General features: G+C 37.3%; 1 protein-coding gene across 1 annotated transcript; it reads right to left on the bottom strand.

Moving 5' to 3' along the window:
• Positions 1-54: 54 nt before the first annotated feature.
• Positions 55-27,959, bottom strand: UTS2B (urotensin 2B). The gene is made up of 5 exons (XM_008266658.4): positions 26,168-27,959; positions 20,064-20,162; positions 18,861-18,898; positions 9,395-9,488; positions 55-3,399 (listed from the first exon to the last, which is right to left on the bottom strand). The coding sequence occupies exons 1-5, from the start codon at positions 26,268-26,270 to the stop codon at positions 3,374-3,376; spliced, it is 360 nt and encodes a 119-aa protein (XP_008264880.1). The 5' UTR covers positions 26,271-27,959; the 3' UTR covers positions 55-3,373.
• Between the last annotated feature and the right edge of the window lie 35 nt (positions 27,960-27,994).

Below are 27,994 nucleotides of genomic sequence, written 5' to 3'. Positions count from 1 at the left end.
AAAATTTTTAACATTTTTATTAATACAAACAGAACAGATTGTGTATATTTGACAGATACAATTTGCCTCCCCTCCCTCCCTTCTCCTTCCATTCATTTTCTCTTTTTATTTTTGCAATGACATACTTTCAGTTTATTTTAAAATCACAAGCTTAATACTACATTAAATAAAGAATTTAACAAGTAAAATGTAGAAAGACCACTGTTCCACCGGAGTACAGACAGTGGATATAAACAATAATCAAATCACAAGATGTCAATTTCAATCATACACATTTAGGGTTTTTTGGTAGTCTATGTATTAGCTACCATAAATCAGAGGGAAACATATTTGTCTTTTTGGTGTAGCTAATTTCACTATGCATAAGGGTCCCCAGTTGCAACCACTTTGTTGCAAAAGACAGAAACGGATTTTGAGAAAGCTAACCAATTTTATTTTTTCACAAACTTGTGATAGTGAGCTATGAGTGGTCCTTGGCTAAATTTCCTATGAACTAATGGTTTGAAATAATTATTTAAAAGAAGTTATGATCGGCCAGCGCCATGGCTGACTAGGCTAATCCTCCACCTGCAGTGCCGGCACCCGGGTTCTAGTCCTGGTTAGAGTGCCCGATTCTATCCCGGTTGCTCCTCTTCCAGTCCAGCTCTCAGCTGTGGCCCAGGAAGGCAGTGGAGGATGGCCCAAGTGCTTGGGCCCTGCACCCACATGAGAGACCAGGAGGAAGCACCTGGCTCCTGGCTTCAGATCAGCGCAGCACGCCAGGCGCCAGCCGTAGCAGCCATTTGGGGGGTGAACCATTGGAAAAAGGAAGACCTTTCTCTCTGTCTCTCCCTCTCTCACTGTCTAACTCTGCCTGTCAAAAAAAAAAAAAAAAGTTATGATCAGTTTCCACCTTTGCCCAGTCTTCTGATGAACTACATACATGCTGTCTCTTCCTGGGAAGTTCCTTCCTTGCTCTCCTATTTGAGTATGTGTAAGTTTCAAATCAAACTGGGTGCTGCTTCACACTTTGTTAAAACAAATCAACTTTAGCCTTAATTTTTTTCCTGGCAATGATTTGAAATGGTATTAAACTCATTAATTTTCTACATTCTTCATTTATTAATTCAAAATTTAATTGGAGTAAGAGGTCACAACTTATTGATGCCTGCTGTATTCTAGATGGTATGTGTTTTTCATAACATAACCCATATACAAGACTTCTATGAAGAAAAAAAGAAAAATATTTTCCCTGCATACAACTCTTTAATTCATTTTTTAATCTTATCACTAGATTAGAAAATAAATCAACAATATACAAATTTAAATAAGTTATCCTTTAAGCATTACAGTAAATTAAGACACAATTCCTATTAAGAATATGATGAGTCATCTCATTTATTTGTCCAATACATTGTGTACTATGAAATCCAACTACATTTCATAGGAAATTCACAACTCAAAGTGTTTTTTTCATTTAGTTTCAAAATAATAACCTACATTTTTTTGTTCCCTATACAGCAAATGATTTCTGAGTTCTGGTGTCAACATAACCAAATTTTCCTGAAGGAGATTAAATTTTGGATATATCATCCCAAAATTTACCACATTACAAAACGTCTATATAATTGCACATTCAATATATATTTAGCTTTAGGGAATTATTGAAGTGAATTATTTTTAAAAGTAATTTAGTGATATCTCCTGAAAGAATCATCAAAGTTGACCTCTCAGCCACAGATTGATTAAATATGCTTGTTCAGGTGTAAGCAAGAGTAATTTGATGAATAATTTTGAATCAAAAACTAGAGGGCCTGGGCCGGCGCTGTGGCATAGCAGGTAAAGACACCGCCTGCAGTGCTGGCATCCCATATGTGCACCAGTTCGAACCCTGGCTGCTCCACTTCCCATCCAGCTCTCTGCTATGGCCTGGGAAAGCAGCAGAAGATGATCCAATTCCTTGGGCCCCTGCACCTGCATGGGAAGACCCGGAAGAGGCTCCAGGTTCCTGGTTTCAGATAGTCACAGCTCTGGCCATTGCAGCCAATTGGGGAGTGATGGAAGACCTATCTCTCTCTCTCTGCCTCTTCTTCTCTCTCTCTCTCTCTCTCTCTCTTTGTGTGTGTGTGTGTGTGTGTGTGTAACTCTGACTTGCAAATAAATAAATAAATAAATAACTCTTTAAAAGGATTAAAAAAACTAAAGGGAAAATCAAGAAGCGTCTTTTTTGTAAATTTTTGTTGTGGTTTTGTTTGTTTCATTTGAGAGGCAGAGAAACACAGGGAGCTTGATTTTGTTTCTTAATATTTTAGCCAATTTATTTGAGAAGGAGAAAGATAGGAAAGAGAAGAGAAGATATAGAGATAGAGATCGAGATCGAGATACATGAGAGAGGGAGAGAGAACAAGAGAGAGAGAGAGAGAAAGGATTCCCATCCACTGACTCACTGCACAAATGCTGTCAATGGGCACTGGTCAGAACTGAATCCAGGACTCCTAGGTGGGTGGCAGGAACCCAATTATTTGAGCCATCACCGTCTTCCAAGGACTGATAAAGCAGGGAACAAGAATCAGGAGCCAAAGTCAGGCATTGTACACAGTTACTCTGATTTGAGACACAAGTGTTTCACCCAACACCTCAACCCCCAATCCAAATGCCTGCCCCAGTATTTGCTTTTTTAACATGTTAGATATAACCTCTTGAAAGCATGTTGACCATCTCAAATAGTTTCTGATGTTATGGAAGTAGTAGACATAAAAACTAAATAATCAAAAGGCAAATCATTCTGTGAGAAAGTTTTATTAACACTTTCTCTCAAATTTTTAGATTTTAGATTTTCTCTATCTTTGATAGAGCCCAATAAATGAAAAATTTCTGCTTGCTAGCTACATATTCATTTGTTGTAGCAGACTCAATGTCAAGTCTCCAAAAAACACAAAAACATCATAATATTAAGAGCAAAAGTAAAATGCACATTTTCCACACAAATTGAGGTAATATAATTTTTTCACTTTCCAAGATGCTTTTTAACATATTTTAATTAATTTTCAATTGTGTAGTCATCGTAGGGAAAACTATAAGCAAATAATGAGTTTACAGGAAGTGTACAATACATACAACACTCTCAACTTTAGCTTTACAAAGTCATTTGAAAATCTGATGCCATTCAAAACTGCAACAGATTTGTCATTACTCACAACCTAAGCCTTAAGCATTTTATAATCTCCTTAGTAACAAGTAAGCAAACTGAGAAAATACATAAAATGAATGCCACAGTTTCTTTATGCTTGCCACAGTTTCTTTATGCTTTGACAACTACACTACTCAAGCAGTAGAGTGAATAAATGTGTATCCTTTTCTAATGTTCCCATGGTTTTTATGGCCAGAGAAAGCTTTAGACACAGTATTTCCAAAAGCAAGCTAAAGAAGAAAACAAAGCAAAAAATTTATTAGTCGGTTAGTTAATTAAAAAAAAATTTTCATTTAAATCAAACAGTTTCTATGTATCTGAATAACAGAGAAAGAGCTTTGTAAAAGGGATGCTCATATGGTACCTACTAGCCTTATGTGGACTTTAAAAGAATTAAAATTCGATAAATTACAAATTTAGCTACCCAGGCACACTAATCACATTTCAAGACATTCATAGGGCTCCATAGTGATTTATCATCAGTGACTACCATGAAAATTAGAGAATGATCCCACCACAGAAAATTCTACTGGACAGCACTGCTATTTATCATAATGCATATAATATACTTCAAAGGATGCAACAGGTTATCTTGCAAGATTCATTCCTTTATTTTCTATTTGCAGTAGTTGAAATTCCAAAGGTGAAGTCACATAAATAAAGAGCAATGGTAAAAGTGTTTCGACTTATTGAGGGAAGAAGGAGTAGGAATCTAAAAGATTTTTTTTAAACCACCAAAGATATTTAAGTAAATTAATTCTCTATCACACTAGATCTTCATGTTCTGACCATAACATGATGCTTCAGGAAAATAAAACCAAATTCAGCATAATTTCAGTCTCAAAATGAATAAACAAATCATTTTCAACCCTCTGTAGCCTGTTCTCAAGCAATTAACCCACAGTAGTTTCATTTGGCTATGAATTTCTCAAATTTCCTTCTAACAAAATGGCTTTATAAAACTAAGACCTTTGGAAGACAGACTTTGGGCTCACTATTGATTAATGGGACTCACAGTGAAAACTGGATGAAAACTTCACAGTACAGTTAAGCCCCTCATTGAAATAAATGATAAAGGCCCGTATGCTTGTCCGGATTTCCCTCTGCAGCCAAACTCACTCTTTAAACTGTAGCCCTTGTGCTCATCATCACGTATACACAGAGTGTTATTCTAGTACTCAAAGACTACTTTTCATTTCTCCAAGAGCCACAGTTTCCCTTAAACAAGACCACATTCAAACCCTGGGAAAGCAGAAGTCTATTTTCAGGCATTGAACTGACAAGCTTGGTCCACTGATCCAATCTTCTTTTTATAGTGTGCTTTGGAAAGTTATCATCACTGCCCTCTCTGTCCTTTCAGATATCTTTTAATATCTCAGTCTGGCCAAAAAAAAAAAAAAAAAAAAAAAAAAAAAAAAAAAAAAGAATACAAGCCTACACTTAGCCAAGACTTACACCACATAAGCAGTTCAGTTCAGAGGGCAGTGAAGTATATTTTGAAGAGCCTTTTGGACCTGGTCAAAGGAAATTGTCATGATGGGTATTGCCATTAAAACTAACTCCTCAGTACTTATGTATTGCTTTACATGAAGTAAAACCCCAGTCAGCATTCAGCTATCCCTTGAAGCCTTTCTGGTATATACTCTTGTGATCACTGCTTTTACCATGATGCTTGATGTTGGACAAAAATATTTGTAGCAGGTATCTGTCAACCATATATTAAATTAGCAATGAAATTAAATAGCAGTATTACACAGTAAGTAGAAATTCCTACTGCCTTAAGCTGTATCTTTGGGTCCATTTCACCTTCATATATTTGTATTCATGGTGCTTAGTTTCCAGTTAGGCCAATAGCTATCCTTCCTATATGACATACTAGCATTTTGTCTCCTAACTTGGACATCTACTTCACATACTCATTACCACAAATATTTATTTTGTTCCTATCACAAAGAAAAATGTCTCAACATAACCTTTAAAAAAAACAAAAGACTTCTCTGACTCTCACCATTCATGTTAATGCCCCAATTTTTTCTTCCTTTTGGAATGAAATTCTTCAAAAGAACTATAGCCAATGGATTGTGTTCTTTAATCATGTTTTCCTTAACCCAAATTTCACCACACAATTGTTTTCAAGGTCATGAATGAATTATTCAGTTGAATTTAACTAGAAAGTGTAATCCCCTGTTTACTGAATCTATTGTAACTTTAGACACAGTTCAACACCTTTTCCTGGAAACAATATTTTTACTTGACTTTAGGACACTATTTTTTTTGTCTCCTCCTGTGGTAGCTGCTCCTACTCATTCTCTTTTGCTGATTTTCTCTCACTGGCCTATCTCTAACCTTTATGTTATTTGGTCCATGGTCCTTAGATATCATCGATTTATGTATCACTCACTCCTTATATAGATTTATCACAATATTAAAAAATGCTAATATGCTGATAACTGTCAAATATCTTTTTTTAAGATTTATTTAATTTATTTACTTAAAAGAGAAGGAGATACAGGGAAATAGAGAAATCTTTCATCAGCTGGTTCACTCCCCAGATGGCTGCAATGGACAGGGCTGAGCTAGACCCAAAGCCAGGAGCTTCTTCCAGGTGTCCCACAAGGGTAGCAAGGACCCAAACACTTGGGCCATCTTCCACTGCTCTCCCCAGGCCATTAGCAAAGAGCTGGACCAGAAGTGGAACAGCTGAGCACAAGCCAGTTCCCATATGGGATGCCAATGCTACTTTACTTTGCCAATGCAACTTTACCTGCCATGCCAAGATGCTGGCTCCACTGCCAAATTTCTGTATTCAATCTGGGCTTCTTCCTTGAACTCCAAATGCATATTTCCAGTGATCTATTTAAGTCACCACCAAATAGGCATAAAAAGCCCAGGGTATCTATGATAAGGATAGGACTCTCCCACAATGATTTGCCCTCCTCTGCATTTACCAGATGCTTCCTAGCCACATTAAGTTAGATTGGGATTGTGTGCCTAATTATGATGGTTAAGAGCAGGTTTACCTCCTTAATCCTTGTTCTATCTTACTATTGGGGCTATAGGGATGATATATTCCACACAGTGTAGGTAGAAAGTGAAGGAAATGAGCAACATTCATTCATAAGACTTATAACAAGCTCTATCACTGAGTAAGCTTATTTTGTTAATGTACATCACCTAGCATATCCTAATATGTGATTGAATACCTTGAAGTGGAGTGCTACTCTAAGAAGTTCCTAAAATGTGGCATGGTCTCAGAACACATTAATGATACAAGAGGAATCATAATATATGTTGGAAAAACTAAGAGCCAGTTTATGAAATGACAAAATATTTGTTAAACTGGAATCTACAACAGTTTGAAATTCAGATCATATATCCCTTGCACTTCTGAAAAAAACAGTTGAGAAGTAAAACACTAGCAGTATATTTAGGCTATTATTGGTAAATTTAGCAAATAAATAAAAGAAATGGATGCACTCAGGAAGGCTTCAGAATTTTACAAACAAAAAAAAGGGGATTACAGAGAATATTTAAGAAATAGAGGCTCCATAAATATCAATTGGAATAAATAAATTGAGAGATTAAAAACAGATTAAGCATGTGATTTTTAAGGTACATTCCAGATACTTTTAGGGAAGCTGCTATTAAGTAGGAAATGAAAAAGCAAAATAAGTTATGCTAAAAATATGCATGGAAAATATTAGAGAAGCTTTCTAAATTTTTTGAATAAAATAATTGTGATCAAAGCAACAAGGAACATTAGAATAAAAATGTCTTTGGCACTGTAAGACAAGTCTTTTCTCCAACCATTTAAGAATATAAAGAGAGCTGAGAAAACTGGCAGATCCTGAGAAAACTGGCAAGTCAGAAGGGAATATTCCCCCAAGCAGGACTTGTGTCCAGGAATAATATTGGAAAAACAGAAACCCTTAGTATGTGTGGCCCTAATCAAGAAAACTTTCTGTCTAGCACTGCGGTGCAACACAGGTTAAGCCACAGCCTGCAATGCCAGGCAACCCATACTGGTGCCAGATTAGGTCCCAGGCTGATCCACTTCTGATCCAGCTCCCTGCTAATGTGACTGGGAAAAGCAGAGGGAGACGGCCCAAGTGCTTGGGCCCCTGCACTCATGTGGAAAACCTGGAAGAAGCTCCTGGCTCTTGACTTCGGCCTGGTCCAGCCCTGGCTATTGCAGCCATTTGGGGAGTGACGCTGTCTCTCCTCTCTCTCTCTCTCTCTCTCTCACTCTCTCTCTCTCTCTCTAACTCTGCTTTAAAATAAATAAGTTAAATAAATTATTAAAAAGAAAAGAGACATTTTTCTATACCCATGCTAAGAGATTTCACAATATTGGCCCTGTGAGATTTCAGAATTGCTGTAGCCAAGCATTCCAGAACTTGTGTGTCAATATTTATGAGTCAATATTGTTTCTGAGTATTCTTTTCCTTGTCTGTGAGGAACCTGCCCTTTTTAGTTAATAGTTCTGTGAGTGAAGAATAGCCACATTATACCTTATACCTGTTCTTTGAATACATGCAGATGGTGAAACAAATCTGTGGTTGTCTCTGATGAGAATGGGGAGACTATAGTCCATGTTTTCAGGAAGATATCAGATGGTTTACTGCAGAAGCATCAGTGCTCCTCGAATCTTACAGGTACTTCCTTGCACTTACCAGACTGTCTTCCTTACATTGATGGCACCACATGTGACTAATTCTGGCCAGTGGAATTCAGTGCAAGTCATGTGTGTCACTTCTGAACTAAGACAATTGAGAGTTGATATGTGTCCCCTATCCATCCCTGTCTGGGCAATCATGATTAACAGGATATATTTTAAATAACATATAAAATAGAGTAGCACTGTGCCACATGAATTGGAATTTATACTTGAACTTTATTACTTTAAGCTTCTGAGATTTTTATTAAAAATTTAACATGATTGTAGCCTAAGCTATACTGTCTAACGAATGGCCCAAGTCTCTTTCAACCCCTGTCCAAACATACTTCTCCAAAATCAGTAAACAGAAATTGCTCCTTTTCACAGTTGCTCAGAATAAAACCCCCAAAGACATTTTTGACACCTGCCATTCTTTTATACTCCATATGGAATTATACAGAAAATGTGTTGATTTTTTATTCAAAATATATTCAGAATCAGAGCTCGTCTCATTCATTCTTGCATTCCAATTCACACTGCCACTGTTTCTTGATCACCAAAGTAGCTTTATTAAAGGTCTCTGCTCTCATATTTGATTTTCTTTTCCATATGAATTTTCCATAAAGCCTCAAGAGTCTTTTAAAATCTATTACATATCACTTATTGCTCAAAGCTTTCAGATGGTTTCCTATATGATACAAAAGTAGAAATTAAAGTTTCAGGTTCCCTGCCTCCCACTTTCCATTTCCTCTCCTACAACTTTTCTCCTTCACGTTTGCTAGCTACTTTACTTAGCTAAAATATTTTCAGTATATAATTTAATCCTTCTAAATTATAGTTATCTCATCTATAAAGCAGTACATTATTAGTTATATTTGATGTCTCTGTAGAGAATAAAATAATAATCACAGCAACAATGATCAGAATAATAAAAAATAAGTATTTATTATTTACCGCACACCAGATATTATTCTAAATTAAATTACTTCATTAAATCTTTTCAACAATCCCATGAAGACTTTATTTCCTACATTTTGGGGCAAAGACAATGAAGCAAAGGAAGTAAGATCATTACCCAACATCTCATAGGTAGGAAAATGTCGAAGTTGAGATTTGAACTCAGCTCTGGAGTCTAAGTGTTTAAACACTATAATTTGAGATTTAAAAAATAAAACACTAGTTCAACCTCATCCCTTTTTAGGACTACTATAGGGCCAGTGTTGTGGCGTAGTGGGTAAAGCTACTGCCTGTGATGCTGGCACCCAATATTGGTGCTCCACTTCCAATCCAGCTCCCTTCCAATGAGCCTGGGAAAGCAACTGAAGAGGATCCAAGTGTCTGGGCCCCTGAAACCATATGGGAGTTCTTGAAGAAGTTCCAGACTCCTGGCTTTGCACTGGCCCAGTTCCAGCCTTGTGGTCATTTGGTGAGTGAACCAGTGTCGTACAATTAATCTCTCCTTCTGTCTCTCCCTCTCCTTTGTAACTCTGTCTTTCAAGTAAATAAATAAATAAATATTTTTTTAAGCGCTGTAAAAATACACTTACATAACTTAAATGAAAGCTTACCTCGCTTGTTAGGATGTAAAGAGGATAAGTCATCCATAGCATAGGACATCTTAGCACGCTTTGCCTCCAGGAGCTGTTCTTTTAGCTTTTCCAGCTGTTAAAAGTGAAAGATAATAACTAGTTTTTAAAAAACAACCATGCAGGCTGGTGCCTCGGCTCATTTGGCTAATTCTCTGCCTGTGGCACTGGCACACTGGGTTCTGGTCCCAGCTGGGGCACCTAATTCTGTCCCAGTTGCACTTTTCCAGTCCAGCTCTCTGCTGTGGCCCGGGAAGGCAGTGGAGGTTGGCCCAAGTGCTTGGGCCCTGCACCCGCATGAGAGACCAAGAGGAAGCACCTGGCTCCTGGCTTCGGATTGGCACAGCGTGCCGGCCATAGCAGCCATTTGGGGGGGTGAACCAACGGGAGGAAGACCTTTCTCTCTGTCTCTCTCTCACTGTCTAACTCTGCCTATCAAAAAAAAATGCAATTCTATTTAAGAAGAGATATAAGAGCAAGCAAGATAGAAAAATGGAAGAAAATATGGAACAGACAAAAAAGAAAATAGAAAATGAACAAAGAAATTAAATGCCCCAAAGAATCAAAAAAACAGGAAACACATTTAGATACTGTCTGAGAAAAGCACATGACTCAACCAGTGATCAGTAAGAAGTATATTTTGGGAAAAGGAAGTAAACTTTTGGTGTAAATGAGGAATCCTTTCCAAGGAGCATCAAAGAGTAATCTGAATGTTTGGATTTCCTGAAATCTGTATCCATTATAGAAGGAAGAAAGAAATATTTGAGGCCCTAAAATTTTAACCAGAATTTCAGTCATCAAATAAGTCCTGTAAACCTAACTTTATGATAGTAAGATTCAGCCTGGACCACACAAATCTCAGAAGAGAATGTTGGATATAATTTTCCTAAATGGCCACATAGGCTTCAGATTAATAATGGAGTTGCATTCAGTTATATTTGAATGAGTCTGGTAAACATCTGATCTATTGATTTTCAAAGTTTCTTCATAGCATATCAAGAAGTGGAGAAAACGGTGCTCCAATGGGCTCCCTGTCCAGAAGAAATCCCTTCAGCCTTCCCAGAACAGCTGCTTCAAGCAGAGCAACTCTACTTTCCCATATTTTCTTGGCTGAGACCACATAACGTTTTGGGGGAAAAATGACCAGTGTTTAAAAACAATAATGAGGATTCCAAGATAGTTGAATAGGGAAAGGAAGTACTGCTTTAGGCAAGGGGGAAACAGAAGATAAAAAGGGGAGGGGGGAAGTTCATTCCCAGGGGAAAGTTAGAAATTTGCAGTGGAAATTCGACAGAAGGAAGAGGGAAACCATGGATCAGTGTGGGAATGAGCATGGGCCTAACACTTGATCCCTGCAGCTGAGAACTAGAGCATAAACTGCTTTGGAGAGTATATGAGAGCAGACTGCAACAGCCTGTATTACTGGTGATATTGTCAGAGGGAGAGCCTTACATTCCATACTGCCTTTGATTTTGACCTGGAGCCTTAAAGGGGGGAAGCATACCTGTTAACCCAATGGAAAAAGGGTGTGTTTCTTTCTCCCCATTCCCCCACAAAGATGCCTAGCAACTGACAGAAAGAAGGCACCATTTTGACAGCAGTAATCGTTGTAGTGGCTCTTGTGCATGAGTGTAATCCATGGATTTTACCAGAGGGAAAAATCTGCATTTCCCACTGACACTGAGTCTGGCTAGGAGGGTCAACAGGTGAATGGACACATACACAGGACTGTGAGGTACCCCTAGCCTCTTAACATATCATAGGCTCTGGGGTTCAAACTGCCAAGACAGAGAACCCACAGGCAGCTGGTTCTGGGAATGTCTCTACTCTTTCCTTAGATGGGACAGGCTAGCAGGGTGGAGCAGATCTTCTGTACCCCATGAGTGTGGGAGCCTTGTGTGTTAAGACTGAGGGAATTCTGTGACTGCACAATAGGGTGCAGGGTATAGCTGAGTCTCTGGGCAATGACAGTGTATGGTGCCAGAGGGTCAGAGCTCTCTTATTGGCTGGGGTGGATCATTGAAGTGGGATCTGTGCTCATGCTGAGGACTGCACCAATCCCATGTGTGATTCACGTGGTAGTGTGGATGAGTGTTGCACACTCACTGTGGGCTAACACCAGGCACTGATCACCTTGAAAAGAAGTGAGGGTGTGAATGCACCAACAGGGTGATCATACACTGCCCCCTGCTGACAATAGAGGAGATGTACCACATCTAACCTGGGTGTAACCCTGGATATTCACCACAACCTGGAAAACTGACTAGAGCTCATTGGCCAAAACAGCAAATGTGTCTGGGTATTCACTGAAATAACAGACACTCCATTGAGCCACAGAAAATTAAGCAAATGATAAAAGCTATCAGAGAATAAAACCAACAAATATTTCCATAAATGCCTAAAACTAAAGGAAGAAATTCAAGAAACAAGAATAAGGAAGAAAAAATGACTCCCTCAAAAAGCAGACAACATTTCAACATTAGAATGTAAAGACAAAGAGACTGATGAAATGCTTGAAAAGGAATTCAAAAGAATGATCATGGTATTACTTAGAAGCAATTCACAAGGTACATGTACAAGGTACACATGGAGGAAAATTTTCCCATTAAATTGAAATTTTGAATATAAATCAAACTGAGATTTTAAAAATAAAGAATTCACTATGCCACATAAAAAATACAGTGGAAAGCCTTAATCATAGACTGGAAGAGGTAGAAGAAAAAAAAGCTGAGCTAGAAGATAAATCTTTGGAAACATCTTTCAGACCAAAAAAGAGAAGAAATTAGAATAATTAAAAATAATGGGGGCTGACAATGTGGTGCAGCAAGTTAAAACTGTAGCCTACAGCACCATCATCCCATATGGGTGCCAATTCGAGTCCTGGCTGCTCCACTTCTGATCCAGCTCTCTGCTATGGCCTGGGAAAGTGGTAGAAGATGGCCCAAGTCCTTGGGCCACTGCACCAGCTTGGGAGACCCAGAGGAAGTTCCTGGCTCCCGGCTTTGGATTGGCACAGCTCCAGCCATTGCGGTTATTTGGGGAGTGAACCAGTGGATGGAAGACCTCTCTCTCTCTGGCTCTACCTCTCTCTGTAACTCTGTCTTTCAAATCAATAAAATAATTTTTTAAAAAAATAATGTTTGAGATTTATGGGATATTTTCAAATGATCCAACATATGGTCTTTGGAGCTTCTAAAGGTGTGGAAAGAGAGAATAGATTAGAAGGCTTATTCAGCCAAAAATTACATAAAATTTCCCTAATTTAGAGAAAGAAATGGACATTCAAACAAGAGGCACATAGAACTACTAGGAGACATGATCAGAAAAGATCTTCACCAATACACATTGTAGTCAAACTTTTATCGGTAAAATATAATAAAAAGATTCTAAAATGCCCATGAAATAAATGCTAGGTTACTTTGAGAGGATTGCCAATTAGACCCACAGCTGATATCTCATCAGAAAACTACAGACTAGGAGAGAATTCAGAGACATATTCCAATTTTTAAAAGAAAAAACTGTCAACCCAGGATACTGTACCCTGAAAATTCTCATTTATATATGAAGTTGAAGGAAAGACCTTCCAAAACAAAAAGAAATTCAAAGAATATATCATCTGTTATCCAGGCCTATAAAAGGTGCTTGCATGTGCTACACAGAGAAACACAGAAAGATATTCATCATTATGAAAAAATGTAAAGGCAGAAAATCTCCTAATAGAAGTACAAGGGAAATACAAAGCAAACAAAAGGAATATTTTAGAAAAAAGGCAGGTCCAAGTTGTTACTTATCAAAAATAACCCTGAATGTAACTGGCCTAAGTTCTGTAATTAAAACATATAGACTGGCAGAATGGGTTAAAAAATAAGACCCATCTATTTGCTACCTACAGGAAACACATCTCATCAACAAATATACAGACTGAAAATGAAAGGATGGAAAAAGATATGCCATACTAATGGAAAGCAAAAGCAAGCATGTGTAGCCATCCAAATATCAGACAAAATAGAATTTAACACAAAAATTGTTAAAAGAATGAAGAAAGACATTATATAATGATTAAAGGTTCAATTCAATAAGAAGACATGACTATAATAAGTGTACAAGCACCCAATTCCAGGGCAGCTGGCAACTTAAAACAAATGTTAATGGATCTAAAGGGAGACACAGTCTCCAATACAATAGTAATGTGGGTCGTCAACACTTCATTTTCATCAGTGGACAGATCAACAAGACTGAAAATTACCAAAGAAACAACAGAGCTAATTTTCACTATGGACAAAATGAACATACATATCTACAGGACATTTCCCTACAGTGGCAGAATACACATTCTCTTCATGAGTGCATGGAACTTTCTCTAGGATAGACCATATTCTAGGCCATAAAGCAAATCTCAGCAAATTCAACAAAACTGAAATCATATCATACATCTCTTCTGATGACAATGGAATGAAGTTGGAAATTAACAAACTATGAATCTCTAGAAAATATGCAAATACATGGAGACTAAATACATTGTTTCTCAATGAACAGTGGATCATAGAAGAAATAAAAATCAAAAAATTTCTGGAAATGAATGAAGACAATAAAACAACCTATCAAAGCTTATTGGATACAGAAAAATCAATGTTAGGAGGAAGTTTATAGCAGTTGGTGCCTGCATCAAGAAATTGGAAAGGCATAAAACAAATGAGCTATCAATCCTTCTCAATTACTAGAAGAAAAGAAATAATTAAAATTAGAGAAGAAATAAAATTAAACCAAAAAAACTTCAAAAAATTGTGAAATGAAGAGCTGTTCAAAAAAAAAATTCAACAAAATTGATACAGTAGTCCAACTAACCAAAAAAAAAAAAGACAGAGAAGACCTAAATCAATAATCAGAGTTGAAAAAGGAGATATAACAGTGAATATCATAGAAATAAAGAGAATCATCAGGAATTACCACAAAGAGCTATATGCCAACAAATTGGTAAATAAGAAAGAAATGGATAGATTCCTGAACACATAGGATCTAGCAAAATAGAGTCAGGAAGACACAGAAAACCTAAACAGACCATTAATCAAGATGGAGATAGAATCACTAATAAATACTCTCTCAACAAAGAAAAACTCGACTTGATGATTTTACTGTTGAATACTAACAATGTTTAAAAAAATAATTCCAATTATTTTCAAGCTATTCAAAACAATTGAAAAGGAGGGCATCCTCCCAAATTCCTTCTATAAGGCCAGCATCATTTTAATCCAAAACCAGAAAAGCATTCAACAAAGAAAGAGAACTATATAGCAATAACCATGATGAACACAGATGCAAAACTCCTCAGCAAAACACTGGTTAATCAAATCTAACAACACATCAGAAATTCATTCACCTGGACCAAGTGGGGTTTATCCTTGGTATGCAGGGATGTTTCAATGTATACAAATCAATAAATGTGATACATCACATTAACGCACTGAAGAATAAAAATAATATGATTACCTCAATAGATGCAGAGAAAGTATTTGATATAATACAACATCTTTTCATGATTAAAAAAACTTACACAAACTGGGTATAGAAGGAGTATTCTTCAAAAAAAAAATCAAAGCAAATTATGACAAACCCACAGCCACCATCCTAGGGAATGCAATGCAACTAGAAACCATTGTAGTTACAGAAATGAGCCAGCTCAAAAAAGACAAATACCATATGTTTTCCCTGATTTGAGTTTAAAAATAGTATACCTAAAATGCAATGTATTAGGGGCCGGTGCTGTGGCACAGTGGGCTAATCCTCCCTCTGCAACACCAGCATCTCATATGGGTGCCAGTTCTGCTGCTGGCTGCTCCTCTTCCAATCCAGCTCTCTGTTTTGGCCTGGGATGGCAAATCTTTAGACCCCTGAACCCATGTGGGAGACCTGGAAAAAGCTGCTGGCTCCTGGCTGTGGCCATTTGGGGAGTGAACCAGAGGATGGAAGACCTTTCTTTCTGTCTCTCCCTCCCACTGTCTGTAACTCTACCTTTCAAGTAAATAAATAAAATCTTTTTTAAAATATAATGTATTAGAATGAAATGGAAATTTTGAGGTTTGATAATTGTTTACACCTTTTGTTTCTTTTGCTGAGGAACAGTGTTTTTTATTTTTCCTCATACTATTTGTTAAACTCTTTTACTAAGGGTAGGGTTCCCTGTACACTCCCTAAGTAAATTGAAAGTAGATCTTTGTAGAAATTAAGAGTGGGAATGCACCTTATACAAAAATCCACTCTAAATGGATCAAGGATCTAAATCTACACCTGATACCATCAAATTACTAGAGGAGAACATGTAGGAAACTGCAAGACATTTCCAGGGCACCCAGGCGCCCCGTGTTTGCTGGGCTGACATATGACTGCTGGGCGACTCTGAGCTCTGCCAGGTATTGTACAGTTGTCTGATCTGTGCAAGACAACGTGTAGACTTAATTGAATGCCAACTAAAGTCTTCATGGAAATATGGGGGAGGATATTATAAAATGATTCTGTAATGAAAAGACCCTCAAGGAAAATTCCAGAAAAGCTAAGCTGTGAGCCTCCTGTGGGTAGGACACACTTCTCCCTCTTGATCCATAGGTCGTCTTTCACACACAGAAACCCCTCTGCCCCACCCGCTGGGTTGTGTCATGGGGCAGCCCCTGAAGGCCTGATGTCCCAGAGCCGATGAATCTTCTTCCGTTGCAGGAAGCAGAGAGGGCTCAGGGTAGACCGGGACAGGGAGGTCTGGCACTTGTATGGAAACTTTTTGGAAAAGATCCCAGAAGCATGGATAATCAAACCCAAAATGGACAAATGGGATTACATCAAGGTGAGAAGCTTCTGCACTACAAAGGAAACACTCAGCAAAGTGAAGAGGCAACCAACAGAAGGGGAGAAAATATTTTCAAACTATGCAACTGATAAAGCACTAATATCCAGAATCTATAAAGAACTTAAAAACTCAACAATGACAAAACAAACAATCCAGGTAAGAAATGGGCAAGGGGGAACAGTGCTGTAGTGTAGTGGGTAAAACTGCCACCTAGAGTGCTGGCATCCCATATGGGCGCTAATTCAAGATCTGGTTGCTCTTTTTCCAATCTAGCTCCCTGCTATGGCCTGAAAAAGCAGTGGATGATGGCCCAAGTGCTTTGGACCCTGCAACAGCATGGGAGACCTGGAAGAATCTCCTAGCTCCTCGTTTCTGGTCAACTTGGCTGCTACAAGCATTTGGGGAGTGAACTAACAGATGGATGATATCTCTCTCTCTTTCTCTCTCTCTCTCTCTCTTTCTATCTCTCTGCCTCTGCCTCTTTGTAAATCTGCCTTTCAAATAAATAAATAAATCTAATGAAGCTTTTTTTTGACAGGCAGAGTTAGACAGTGAGAGAGAGAGACAGAGAGAGAGTTATTGACAGTGAGAGAGAGACAGAGAGAAAGGTCTTCCTTCCATTGGTTCACTTCCCTAATGGCTGCCATGGCCGGTGCTGTGCCAATCTGAAGCCAGGAGCCGGGTGGTTCCTCCCAGTCTCCCATGCGGGTGCAGGGACCCAAGCACTTTGCTGGACTGGAAGAGGAGCAACCGGGACTAGTACCTGGCACCCCAACCAGGACAAGAACCTGGGTGCCAGCGCTGCAGCCAGAGGATTAGCCAGTTGAGCCATGGCACCAGACTAATAAATCTCTTTTTAAAAAAGATATGGGCAAAGGACTTGAAATGGCATTTTTAAAGAGAGGAAATTCAGATGGCCAACAGACACATGAAAAAAAAAATGCTCAGAATCATTAGCCATCAGAGAAATGCAAATCAAAGCCACAATGAGGCTCTACTACACCCCAGTAAGAATGGCTCTCACACAGAAATCAACAAACAATTAATGTTGTCAAGGATGTGGGGGAAAAGGTACCCTAATTCACTGTTTGTGGGAATGTAAACTTGAATAGCCATTGTGGAAGACAGTATAGAGATATCTTTTACGAAGCTGAATATAGACCTATCATATGATCCAGCCATCCCACTCTTGGGAATTTACCTAAACCAAAAGAAATCAGTTATCTATACTTCCATGCTTATTGCAGCTTGATTCACAATGAATAAAAGATGTTATCAACTCAGATGTCCATCAACTGATGACTGGATAAAGAAATTATGATATGTTCATATAAATATACATACATACATATGCACACGCACACACACACACACACACACACACATATGGAGAGAGAGAGAGAGAGTATGGGATGCTTCTCAGTCATTAAAAAAAAATGAAAGCCTGTCTTTTGCAACAAAAGGGATACAATTAGAAACCACTGGACTTTGTGAAATAAACCAATCCACAAAAGCCAATACCATATGTTTTTCCTAATCGGTGGTAACTAATAGAATACCAAAAAGATTATCTATAGGAATGAAATTAACACTTTGAGATGTGATGATTGCTTATAGCCCTTGTCTCTACTGTTGAGGAACAGTGTTTTTTTTTTCTTCTTACTATTTGTTGAACTCTTTGTTTAGAGTACTGTTAATCTTATGAGTATAAAGTAAACTGAAAGTAGATCATTGTAAAAGTTAAGAAGAAGAATAAGAGATGAAAGAGGAGGCAGGTTAGAAGCACAGGCAGAAGTGAGGGTAGGGTGGGAACTATCACTATCTTCTTAAGCCTACATATATGAAATACATGGGCCAGCGCCATGGCTCAATAGGCTAATCCTCCACCTGTGGTGCTGGCACACCAGGTTCTAGTCCCAGTTGGAGCGCCAGATTCTGTCCCTGTTGTTCTTCTTCTAGTCCAGCTCTCTGCTGTGACCCAGGAGTGCAGTGGAGGATGGCCCAAGTCCTTGGGCCCTGTACCTGCATGGGAGACCAGGAGAAGCACCTGGCTCCGGGCTTTGGATCAGCGTGGTGTGCCAGCTACAGCACGCCTGGCAGCAGCAGCCATTAGGAAATGAACCAACGGAAAAGGAAGACCTTTCTCTCTGTCTCTCTCTCTCATTGTCCACTCTGCCTGTCAAAAAAAAAAAAAAAAAGAAAAGAAAAGAAATACATGCAATTTGTTTATTTCTAATGCAAAAAAACTTAAGGGAGAAAATATAAACAATAACTCCAGGAAGCACCAATCTATTTCCACTGTCCCATGCTACACATGAGGAGATTTAGGTCCAGAGAATTTTAGATTTTCTGAGGTCTCATGGTTAGGTAATTGGAGATGTTAGACTGGAATTTGGACTTCTAGACAATTCTGTACTAAAACTACTTCAGCTATAGTTTTGTGGTTTTATTATTCAGTATATTTTGATTATTTCTTTCCTATTTAATTTCTTTGCACTTTCTCTAGCAGGAATAAGTTTTACACTAGTATTTATATTTTTAAAAATTATATCAGAAAGATATTACCTTATAATTTTTATTACAATTCAGCATTTAATTGCTTAATAGTCTTACCTGGTTAAGTTCTTCCAATTTCTTAGCCAATTCTATATCTGTAAGACATATTTGTCAGTTGAAACATATACATCATAAGTGATATTTTATTAAATTGAAACCCAATTTTGAAATTTCATATGGAAGAGTGGTTTGCAAATAATTTGATAACCTATCCATTTCAAATCTAAAGCCTCTGAGATTATATACATATACATATATATATATATCAATGTCTATGTATTGAAATGCAGCTAAGTCATCAGAGAGAACATAATTTCCAACAAGCATAAATTTTTGTAAAGTAAGCTATATTTCTTACATGAAGCATTATTCAGAAACAAATTACTGTATATTTTACTGACATGGGAGAATTCTCATGAAGCACTATGAAATGAAAATAAAACTAAGACACAAATTCTATATATTTTAATCAAGAAGAATTTTTCCCAAACTATTTTCATTATTCTCTTCAGATTTTATAATTTGAGTCATTTTCTCTAATGAAAATATCTTCTAATTATATAACCTTGCATTTTAAAAAATGTATTAAGGTATCCATTTAATCAATTTTTAAAATATAAATATTGTTAAGAATGTTTGAGATATTGAATGAGAGGATACCACATTGTCATATTGTCATATTTGCTTTTCATCTGGACTTGCTAATTTCTGACAATATACTAGTAATTTCTTGGAGAGCAGCCAAAAATATATTTGTAAATCAGACTCGCTTGTTCTTCAAATGAAAATAGCTTAGGTACAGCTTAAATTCCACAATCATGATTGCTTTCAAAATGAAACTATTTGATTGAAAAAGTGCCTACTTAGCCACCAGAAAGTTCTGTTCATTTGTGAAATTTATTTTGGAAATTTAAAAATGCAATACTCCTGAGACATTTAGTAAAAGAAAATATTAATTGTACCACTGAAGAATTGCATAGATAAGAGTGAAATATGAGTAAATATCTTTTAACTGGATAATTACCAACCTTATCAACACCCTCTTATTGAAAAAAATAGGCTTTCAATATTTTTTGTATTTCCATGGCTGTTAGCACAAATGTGAAACAAATAAAACAGATAAATAGTCAGTGCAGCCTATGAGAAAGAAATTATTTTATTTTATTTTATTTAAATTAACACTTAGAAAAACCAGATCAGAAGACAGGACGGATTCCATCATTTATCAATAAATAAATCTTGACTTCATTATTAACTCACCAATGTTGGAAGCTCTTTGGAAATCAAAATGTTTATTCAGCAGAGCCAACAAGATTTCTTCATTGTTTGTATCTTCTTTATCAGGAAACAAGTCCTTTCCTATAATGATCACAAATACCCATTTCCAATTTGACTGGCTGAAAATGTTTCTAGTAAATAGGATTTAAAAGCAACTAACAATATGTATATTCAACAAAGAAATAGGAATAAAGAGAGGTGTATAATCCAAAGAGATGGACTGCTTTAAAAATTATTGAATGTATATGAACATGCAGAGACAGACAGAATGTACTTGGAAGATTATATACTTCTGTGTAGTGGAATTGGAAGTGAATATTACTTTCTTCTTTCGAATCTGTATTTTTGAATCTCTATACTTATTGCCTTTAACAGAAAGATATGCTTTAAAGTTGTATTTAAAAGAAAAATAACTTTGATTTCTAAAAAATTTTGTTATGTAGGTTTAAATATGAGTTTATTTGCATTCTGAGATTAACTTTAACTCACTAAAAAAAAACTCGTGGAAGTTCTGGAATGCTGTCTACCTTTTCCATATTGACATCTTCCCATCTTGTCAGTTTACCTCACAGCCATTCCTTTCTCACATATCAAATTGCTTCAGCATTATAAATGTCTTTTTTCTGGAATGGAAATTAGGGATGACAAACTTCATTCAAGATATAAGGCATAAATATTGTAATGATATATATTGATAAACAATGCAATTGAAATATTTACTAGTATTTTACAATGAACTTCTGTGAAGTGGCCTGAAAAATCAAGTTTATTAAATAATTTCTATAGGAAACATTTTTCCTCTCCGTGTCTCCTCATCTTAACTATTATACTGTAGGTAGAAGCTAAATCAATATGGTAGAAGTTTTGGAATAAAATTACTGTGGGCTCAGCTAGAAAAATGATTAATAGTTATTAGATTCTTTAAATCATCTGTTGTATCTACAAAATACCATTGATCAACTCAAGCAATTAATGGTTAATTACAGGAAGAAAATGATAATTTGAAACAGGTGATAGCACCAAAGTTTTCCATATTAACTAATTAATTATTGCCCAGTTTCTAAGTTTTATTTGTTTCAAAGACATATAAATTGTGAGACTCTGATTTCTATTGAGTATTAAAACATTAATATATAAGTATAACTTTTGTTCAACATCAATTATACACAGGAACTCAAGATAAAATTTAAGAAAAAACATTCTGCAAAATTTGTTCTCATCATCTATTACATTGTGTTTAAAATGCTTTGATTTTAAAAATAAGACATTTAGAATCAGATAATAATGACTATTTGTTTCAGGAAGAGAATTTTAAAAAGAGAAACTGATTCATCTCCTTTCTTAGAAAATATGTAAGACCAATAGAAAAGTCACTGAGAAATGATAAACCAAAAGCCGTTATTTGATGAATTACAGCCCATTTCTCTGATATTTAAGTGGAACATTATTTGTAAAAACAAACATAATATCCCTGCCTGGCATTACTACATTCTAGTTTTGTTTCCAGTGATTGAACATTGAAAATTATTTGTCCTTGAAAATTCCTGTCAGCAATGATTTAAGACAACCATCTTTTTTTTTTTTTTTAGAACTATACAGCTTTATAGTTTCAAATAGCATACACTTCATAATTACAACTTTAGGAACATGGAGATTCTTCCCACCATGCCCAACCTCACACCCATATTCCCAATCCCTCTTTGTGAATCTCTGAAGAAAACGTGTTTCAGAAACTTTTTAAAAGATTTATTTATATATTTGAAAGTCAGAGTTACTCAGAGAGAGAAGGAGAGGCAGAGAAAGAGGTTTTCCATCTACTGGTTCACTCCCCAATTGGTTGCAATGGCCAGAGCTGTGTCGATCCAAAGCCAGGAGCCAAAGGATGGACTTGGGCCATCTTCTACTGCTTTCCCAGGCCATAGCAGAGAGCTGGATCAGAAGTGGAGCAGCTGGGACTCAAACCTGTGAACCTGTGCCCATATGGGATGTTGGCACTTCAGGCAGCAGCTTTACCTGCCGCGCCACAGTGCCGGCCCCAGAAATTTTTTAAAAGGTTGATTTCTTTTTTTTTTTTTTTTTTTTTTTGACAGGCAGAGTGGACAATGAGAGAGAGAGACAGAGAGAAAGGTCTTCCTTTTCCGTTGGTTCATTTCCTAATGGCTGCTGCTGCCAGGCGTGCTGTAGCTGGCACACCACGCTGATCCGAAGCCCGGAGCCAGGTGCTTCTCCTGGTCTCCCATGCGGGTGCAGGGCCCAAGGACTTGGGCCATCCTCCACTGCACTCCCGGGCCACAGCAGAGAGCTCACTGGAAGAGGAGCAACAGGGACAGAATCCGGCGCTCCAACTGGGACTAGAACCCAGTGTGCCGGCGCAGCAGGTGGAGGATTAGCCTATTGAGCCACGGCGCCGGCCAAAGGTTGATTTCTAAAGTTAAATAAGATGTTGGTTTAAAATCTGGAAATAACTTTTTTTGTTTCTTGTTTTCATTTTTAGTTTTAAAACAGAGCCTTAAAAAATAAAAAAAAAGTGGGGCTGGCACTGTGGCATAGTGGGTTAACACCCTGGCCTGAAGTGCTGGCATCCCATATGAGTGCCAGTTCGAGACCCGGCTGCTCCACTTCCATTCCAGCTCTCTGCTATGGCCTGGGAAAGCAGTAGAAGATGGCCCAAGTCCTTGGGCCCCTGCACACATGTGGGAGACCAGGGAGAAGCTCCTGGCTCCTGGCTTCAGATCTGCACAACCCCGGCCATTGCTATAACTCAGACTTTCAAATAAATAAATCTTAAAAAAAAATAAAATAAAAAGTGTACTTTTAATATGTTCCTAATTCAAAGAATTAATATTAATAAACAAATGAATATAAAGTATCTGAGTGTAGATGCACCTTGACACAATGCTTGCCAAAATTACTCTAATAGGAGATAGTGAATGGTTTTGCAAATACAGCAGAAATTCTGATTCTTTACAACTTGTGATACTGAATGCCAAAAACTTGGTTGTTGGGGCCGGAGCTGTGGCACAGTGGATTAAAGCCCGGGCCTGAAGCACCGCTATCTCATATGGGTGCCAGTTCGAGACCTGGCTGCTCCTGTTCTGAACCAGCTCTCTGCTATGGCCTCGGAAAGCAGTATAAGATGGCCCAAGCCCTTGGACCCCTGCACCCATGTGGGAGACCCGGAGAAGGCTCCTGGATCCTGACTTCAGATCAGCACAGCTCCGGCCGTTGCAGACATCTGGGGAGTGAACCAGTGATGGAAGACCTCTCTCTGTCTCTACCTCTCTCTGTAACTCTCTTTCAAATAAATAAAATAAATCTTTAAAAAACAAACAAAAAAACTTGGTTGTCTTCATGTTTTCCATTCATATGCGAAGCTTTTTACTGGATGCAGACAAAACATTTTAGCAGGAAGATACCTGTAAACCCCAAAAATGATAAAAAAAATTATTTTATTAATTTATTTGACAAGTAGAGTTATAGACAGTGAGAAGGAAAGACAGAGAGAAAGGTCTTCCTTCTGTCGGTTCACTCCCCAAATGGCTGCAAAGGCCAGAGATGCACCAATCTGAAGCCAGCAGCCAGGTGCCTCCTCCCAGTCTCCCATGTAGGTGCAGAGGCCCAAGGACTTGGGCCATCTTCTACTGCTTTCCCAGCTCACAGCAAAGAGCTGGATTGGAAGAGGAGCAGCTGGGACTAGAACCGGCACCCATATGGGTTGCCGGTGCCACAGGCGGAGGATTAACCTACTGTGCCACAGCACTGGCCCCATGATAAAATATTAAAAAAAAAAAAAATCTGGCGCTGATGCTGTGGCATAGTGGGTAGCAGCACCAGCATCCCAACAGGGCACCAGTTAAAGTCCTGGCTTCTCCATTTCCAATCCAACTCTCTGCTAATCCACCTGGGAAAGCAGCAGAGAATGGCCCATTCATGGACCCCTGAACCCATGTGGGAGACCCAGAAGAAGCTCCTGGGTCCTGGCTTCAGATTGGCCCAGCTCTAGCTATTGTGGCCATTTGGGGAGTGAACCAGCAGATGGAAGACTTTTCTTGCTGTCTCTCCCCTCTCTGTAACTCTGCCTTTCAAACAAATAAATAAATATTTTAAAATAATAATAATAAATTTCCATAGTCTTCTGGGGAATGATATTTATTCCTCCAACACCTGTGATAGGAAATTGCATCTACTTCAGACATAGCCACTGCAGCATCTTTTACATGGCCTCCAAAACATGAAAGCTGGCCTAAGCTATTTGTCTTAGATGTCATCTAACAGAGAAAAGTCTGGCAACCATAATTCTGTAGCCTTTGTCAGTAGATAAATTTTTGTTTTAAAAATATATTAAAAGACTAAAAAAGTGATTATTTTGTTTATTAAAAATGTATATATGAAGTTTATTCCAGCCTTGAACAATTCATATCAGAAAATGACCTTAATAATAACTTAATCATCCCCATTAATGTATTGTGGAACTGAGACCAAGGAGGTTCAAAGAGAAATATTGATTCCATCTTGTCCATGAGAAATGCCTATCACTGTATGACTTTCTCAGGTCAGAGATATTACCAAATTGTACCCTAGCAACAGTTTCAGAGTTGGTCTTCCTATTATTTCACATGCATATGTATATATGTGTGTGTGTGTGTGTATGTGTGTGTATATATATATGATATGTATCTGTGGCGCCAGCATCTCATATGGGCACCAGTTCTAGTCCTGGCTGCTCCTCTTCCTATATATATATATATATATATGCACACACATATACTACCTAACACTACCTTCCACTATATATATATATATATATATACCTTCCTATATATATGTATATGCACACTACCTAACAAATTCTAATTTTTCAAATTCCTCAGCGAAAGGTCACATTTTTCTTTAAACTGTGTCTGTATTATGTAAGGAAACATTGGAAATCTCACCATTTCATAGAAAGATCAATGGAGGCCTACCAAATGCCATGATTTTGAGTGGCCAGGCAACTAAAAAATGTGAGTACCAAGAGCAAAATTCAGAAATTTTGATTCCAAGGTTTGCAGTTAGGTTGCTGAGAGTATTTGTTTTTCAGTGAAAAATCTTTATAAATGAGTCACTGAGTTTATGCAATTTTTATTTCAACTCTGAAAGGAACTTTAAACTTTTATTGACTTTTAAACCACCCTTGAGGCAACGGTGTCTAGTAAAGTTGAATTACATCTAAAAGTGGGAAACTTGATCCCTTTCTCAACTCAATGACACATAAACAATATTTATTACATTCTGTCTTGGTTCCCCCTGTGTAAGATAAGTATAAAATGATGTCTTCCCTCTACTGACAAAGAGAGTTAGAGAAAAGAAAATCTAAGCGTCAAGCTGGAAGGGATATCAGAGAGGAGTATTCTAAGTCGATATTTATTTAAAACAAAGAAGCAGAAAATAGTTTCAATGAGGTTGTTGCCTAATAAGTCAGCACTAAATTAATTTTATTGATTGTTACATTAAGAACTATTTCTACTATAGAATGCAGTTAATATTTAAAGATTTGTATGTTATAATATTATAAGAGCAGAAACTTGTTTTTGCCTATTTTATGATGGTCTGTATTTGTAGATGCCATAAATTATAATGTTGCTATCCCCATGCACTGTTATTCTCAAATCTCACAAAATTTTATCTCAATATACTCTACTTTCCTGGATAGCTGACTGGTAATCTCTTAGGACAAAAATATCCTTTTTCTTACTCCAAGGTATACTTTTGAAATATACATAAATTATGTGACTGACTGAGTTACTATTAATACATTCCCAATCTTTGGTAATGGAGTACAAGTGATAAAAAATGCTCCATTATTACAACAAAGTGTAGTTGAAGTTAATGTAGAAGAATATTGGATAAAGTAAATTTGGTCCAACATAGTTAGAACAGATTACACAGATTACATTTAATTCACAACACTGACTGCTCAAGGGAAGTTTGGTGATAAAATAACATCATCATCGCAAAATCTTCTTCAATAATGGCAGAAAAATTAAAGTGAAACAAGATACGAATTATTTACCCACCTGTAGGACTTTAGATTCATGGTCACATACCTTGGATTAGATATGGTCTTCCATGCACCGATTCTAAAAGGATCATTACAGATAAGAAAGAAAGGAATCCAAAGCACATTGGGGTTGAAAAGATCTTGTTCATGTTAAATCCTCTGCGCTATCCCAGTCAGGTCAGATATTTCAATGGCCGTTGAATGCAGCAGAGCTCACTTTTAAAAGGCAAGTGTGCCTCAATTACAAATGTTCTGGATGAAGAAAAAAGCTTATAAAATATAATGCATCCTGTCAACATGATTCACCACTTGGAGAAATGACAGGTTTGTTACACAGCCAATGTCAGGAAGAACCCAATCAATAACTCTCATACCTTCCCATTTCACTAAAAGCAGCCATTCCTTTGCGTGCTCACGCACTCAAGCACATGAGCAAGCAGAAAGCAAAAACCTGGAATGTAGAATCTTTCAGATATTTCATAATTTATTGTTTAGTTTCCTGATTCCAGGATTAATTAACATCAAATCCTATTAATACAAAGGCTGAAAGCATGGAAGGCAGGTGCAAATGGGAACAATGCCTTTCATTTCACTAATTTAGAGTCAGGAGGTGCCCGACTGATAGCAACATTATTTGCAACCATCACTTTCTTCTTAACCAACCAAATCCATTACAGTTGGTAAGAACCCAAATTTCAAATGAATCATAATGAGATAACATTACTGTCACACTTTATTGAAGAAGGATCGTTTCATTTTGCTACAACCAGCACTTTTAAAAATTAAGACTGAATTTCATTAATTCAAAGCTGGCAAATGTCCCATCAATTACTCTCTTTAAAACTTGCTTTAATTATGATGGCTTTCTTTTTAAGTCTTTCAGGATATTTCCAATTCCAGTTTTATGGCTCCAGAGATGCTATAATGACCTCTAATCTTGGCATTTGCTTCTCCCAAGGGACTTAAAGTGCATCAGCTCTAATACTGACTCAGTTCCAAGTGCATTTACTACAGCACACGACAATGTTAAGTTTGGGCAGTGGCCAAATATTTCACTAACTCATTGCTTTAAAAAATTTGCCTAAATAAGTTGTAAGCTATTAAGTTTGATATCCAGGCTTATACCCTTTTAATTACATATCTTTGTGCATCAGCAACATTTGGACTCCTAATTCCTGAACAAATCTTGCATTTTCTTCACTTTAGTGCTCTACTGACTTATTTCTATCAGCCCGGAATACTTTATCACACAACATGCTTGTGACTGAAGCTTCTGGTCAGATGCCACCAGCTCTGTTTAGCCTACCTCTCTCTCTCTCCCTATTCCAACCCTTTATTTCAGTCACAACATTGTTTCCTACTTTCTATTGACACAATATTTTGCTCATGTGCATATTCTGACTATAGCTCAAAATTCATTCCTCTTTTCATTATAGTTAGGTAATTGTGCTATTATTCCGAAATGGCTTGAGTGTGTGCAATTTAATCCCCAATGTGATATACTAAGAGGTGGAACTTGATTGCACTATATGTTAATATGGAGGGCCTTTAGGAGGTGATTAGGATTAGATAAAGTTGTCGGGGTGGAACTCCTGTAATTGAATACCAGTGCTTTATAAGCAGAGGAAGAGAGACCCAAGGAGACATACATGTTTGCTCCTTGTCACTCACCAAATGATGCTCAGGACTCTGCCAGCAAGGAAGGTCATGCAAAGACGTGTACCATCACAGTTGGACCAGGATTATCAGTCAAAATAAACCTCTTTTCTTCATAAGATAGCCTGCCTCAGGTATTTTGTTGCAGTAATCAAAAACAGACTAATATAGTTTGTGAGTCTGTCTCTATTTTCAAATTGTACCTTTTCTGAGAGAA

Source organism: Oryctolagus cuniculus, chromosome 4 (assembly GCF_964237555.1).
Source record: "Oryctolagus cuniculus chromosome 4, mOryCun1.1, whole genome shotgun sequence".
NCBI lineage: Eukaryota > Metazoa > Chordata > Mammalia > Lagomorpha > Leporidae > Oryctolagus > Oryctolagus cuniculus.
Note: the sequence above shows the minus strand (reverse complement) of the source record. Positions and strands in the feature narration are given on the sequence as shown.

What these genes read in the sequence shown, in the direction of transcription:
- UTS2B (XM_008266658.4), bottom strand. Translation starts at nt 26,270, where the DNA reads ATGAACAAGATCTTTTCAACCCCAATGTGCTTTGGATTCCTTTCTTTC. An exon ending in AAGACCATATCTAATCCAAG is followed by an intron (nt 20,163 to 26,167) that starts GTATGTGACCAT and finishes TGATCATTATAG; the next exon opens with GAAAGGACTTGTTTCCTGAT. An exon ending in AATTGGAAGAACTTAACCAG is followed by an intron (nt 9,489 to 18,860) that starts GTAAGACTATTA and finishes CACTTTTAACAG; the next exon opens with CTGGAAAAGCTAAAAGAACA.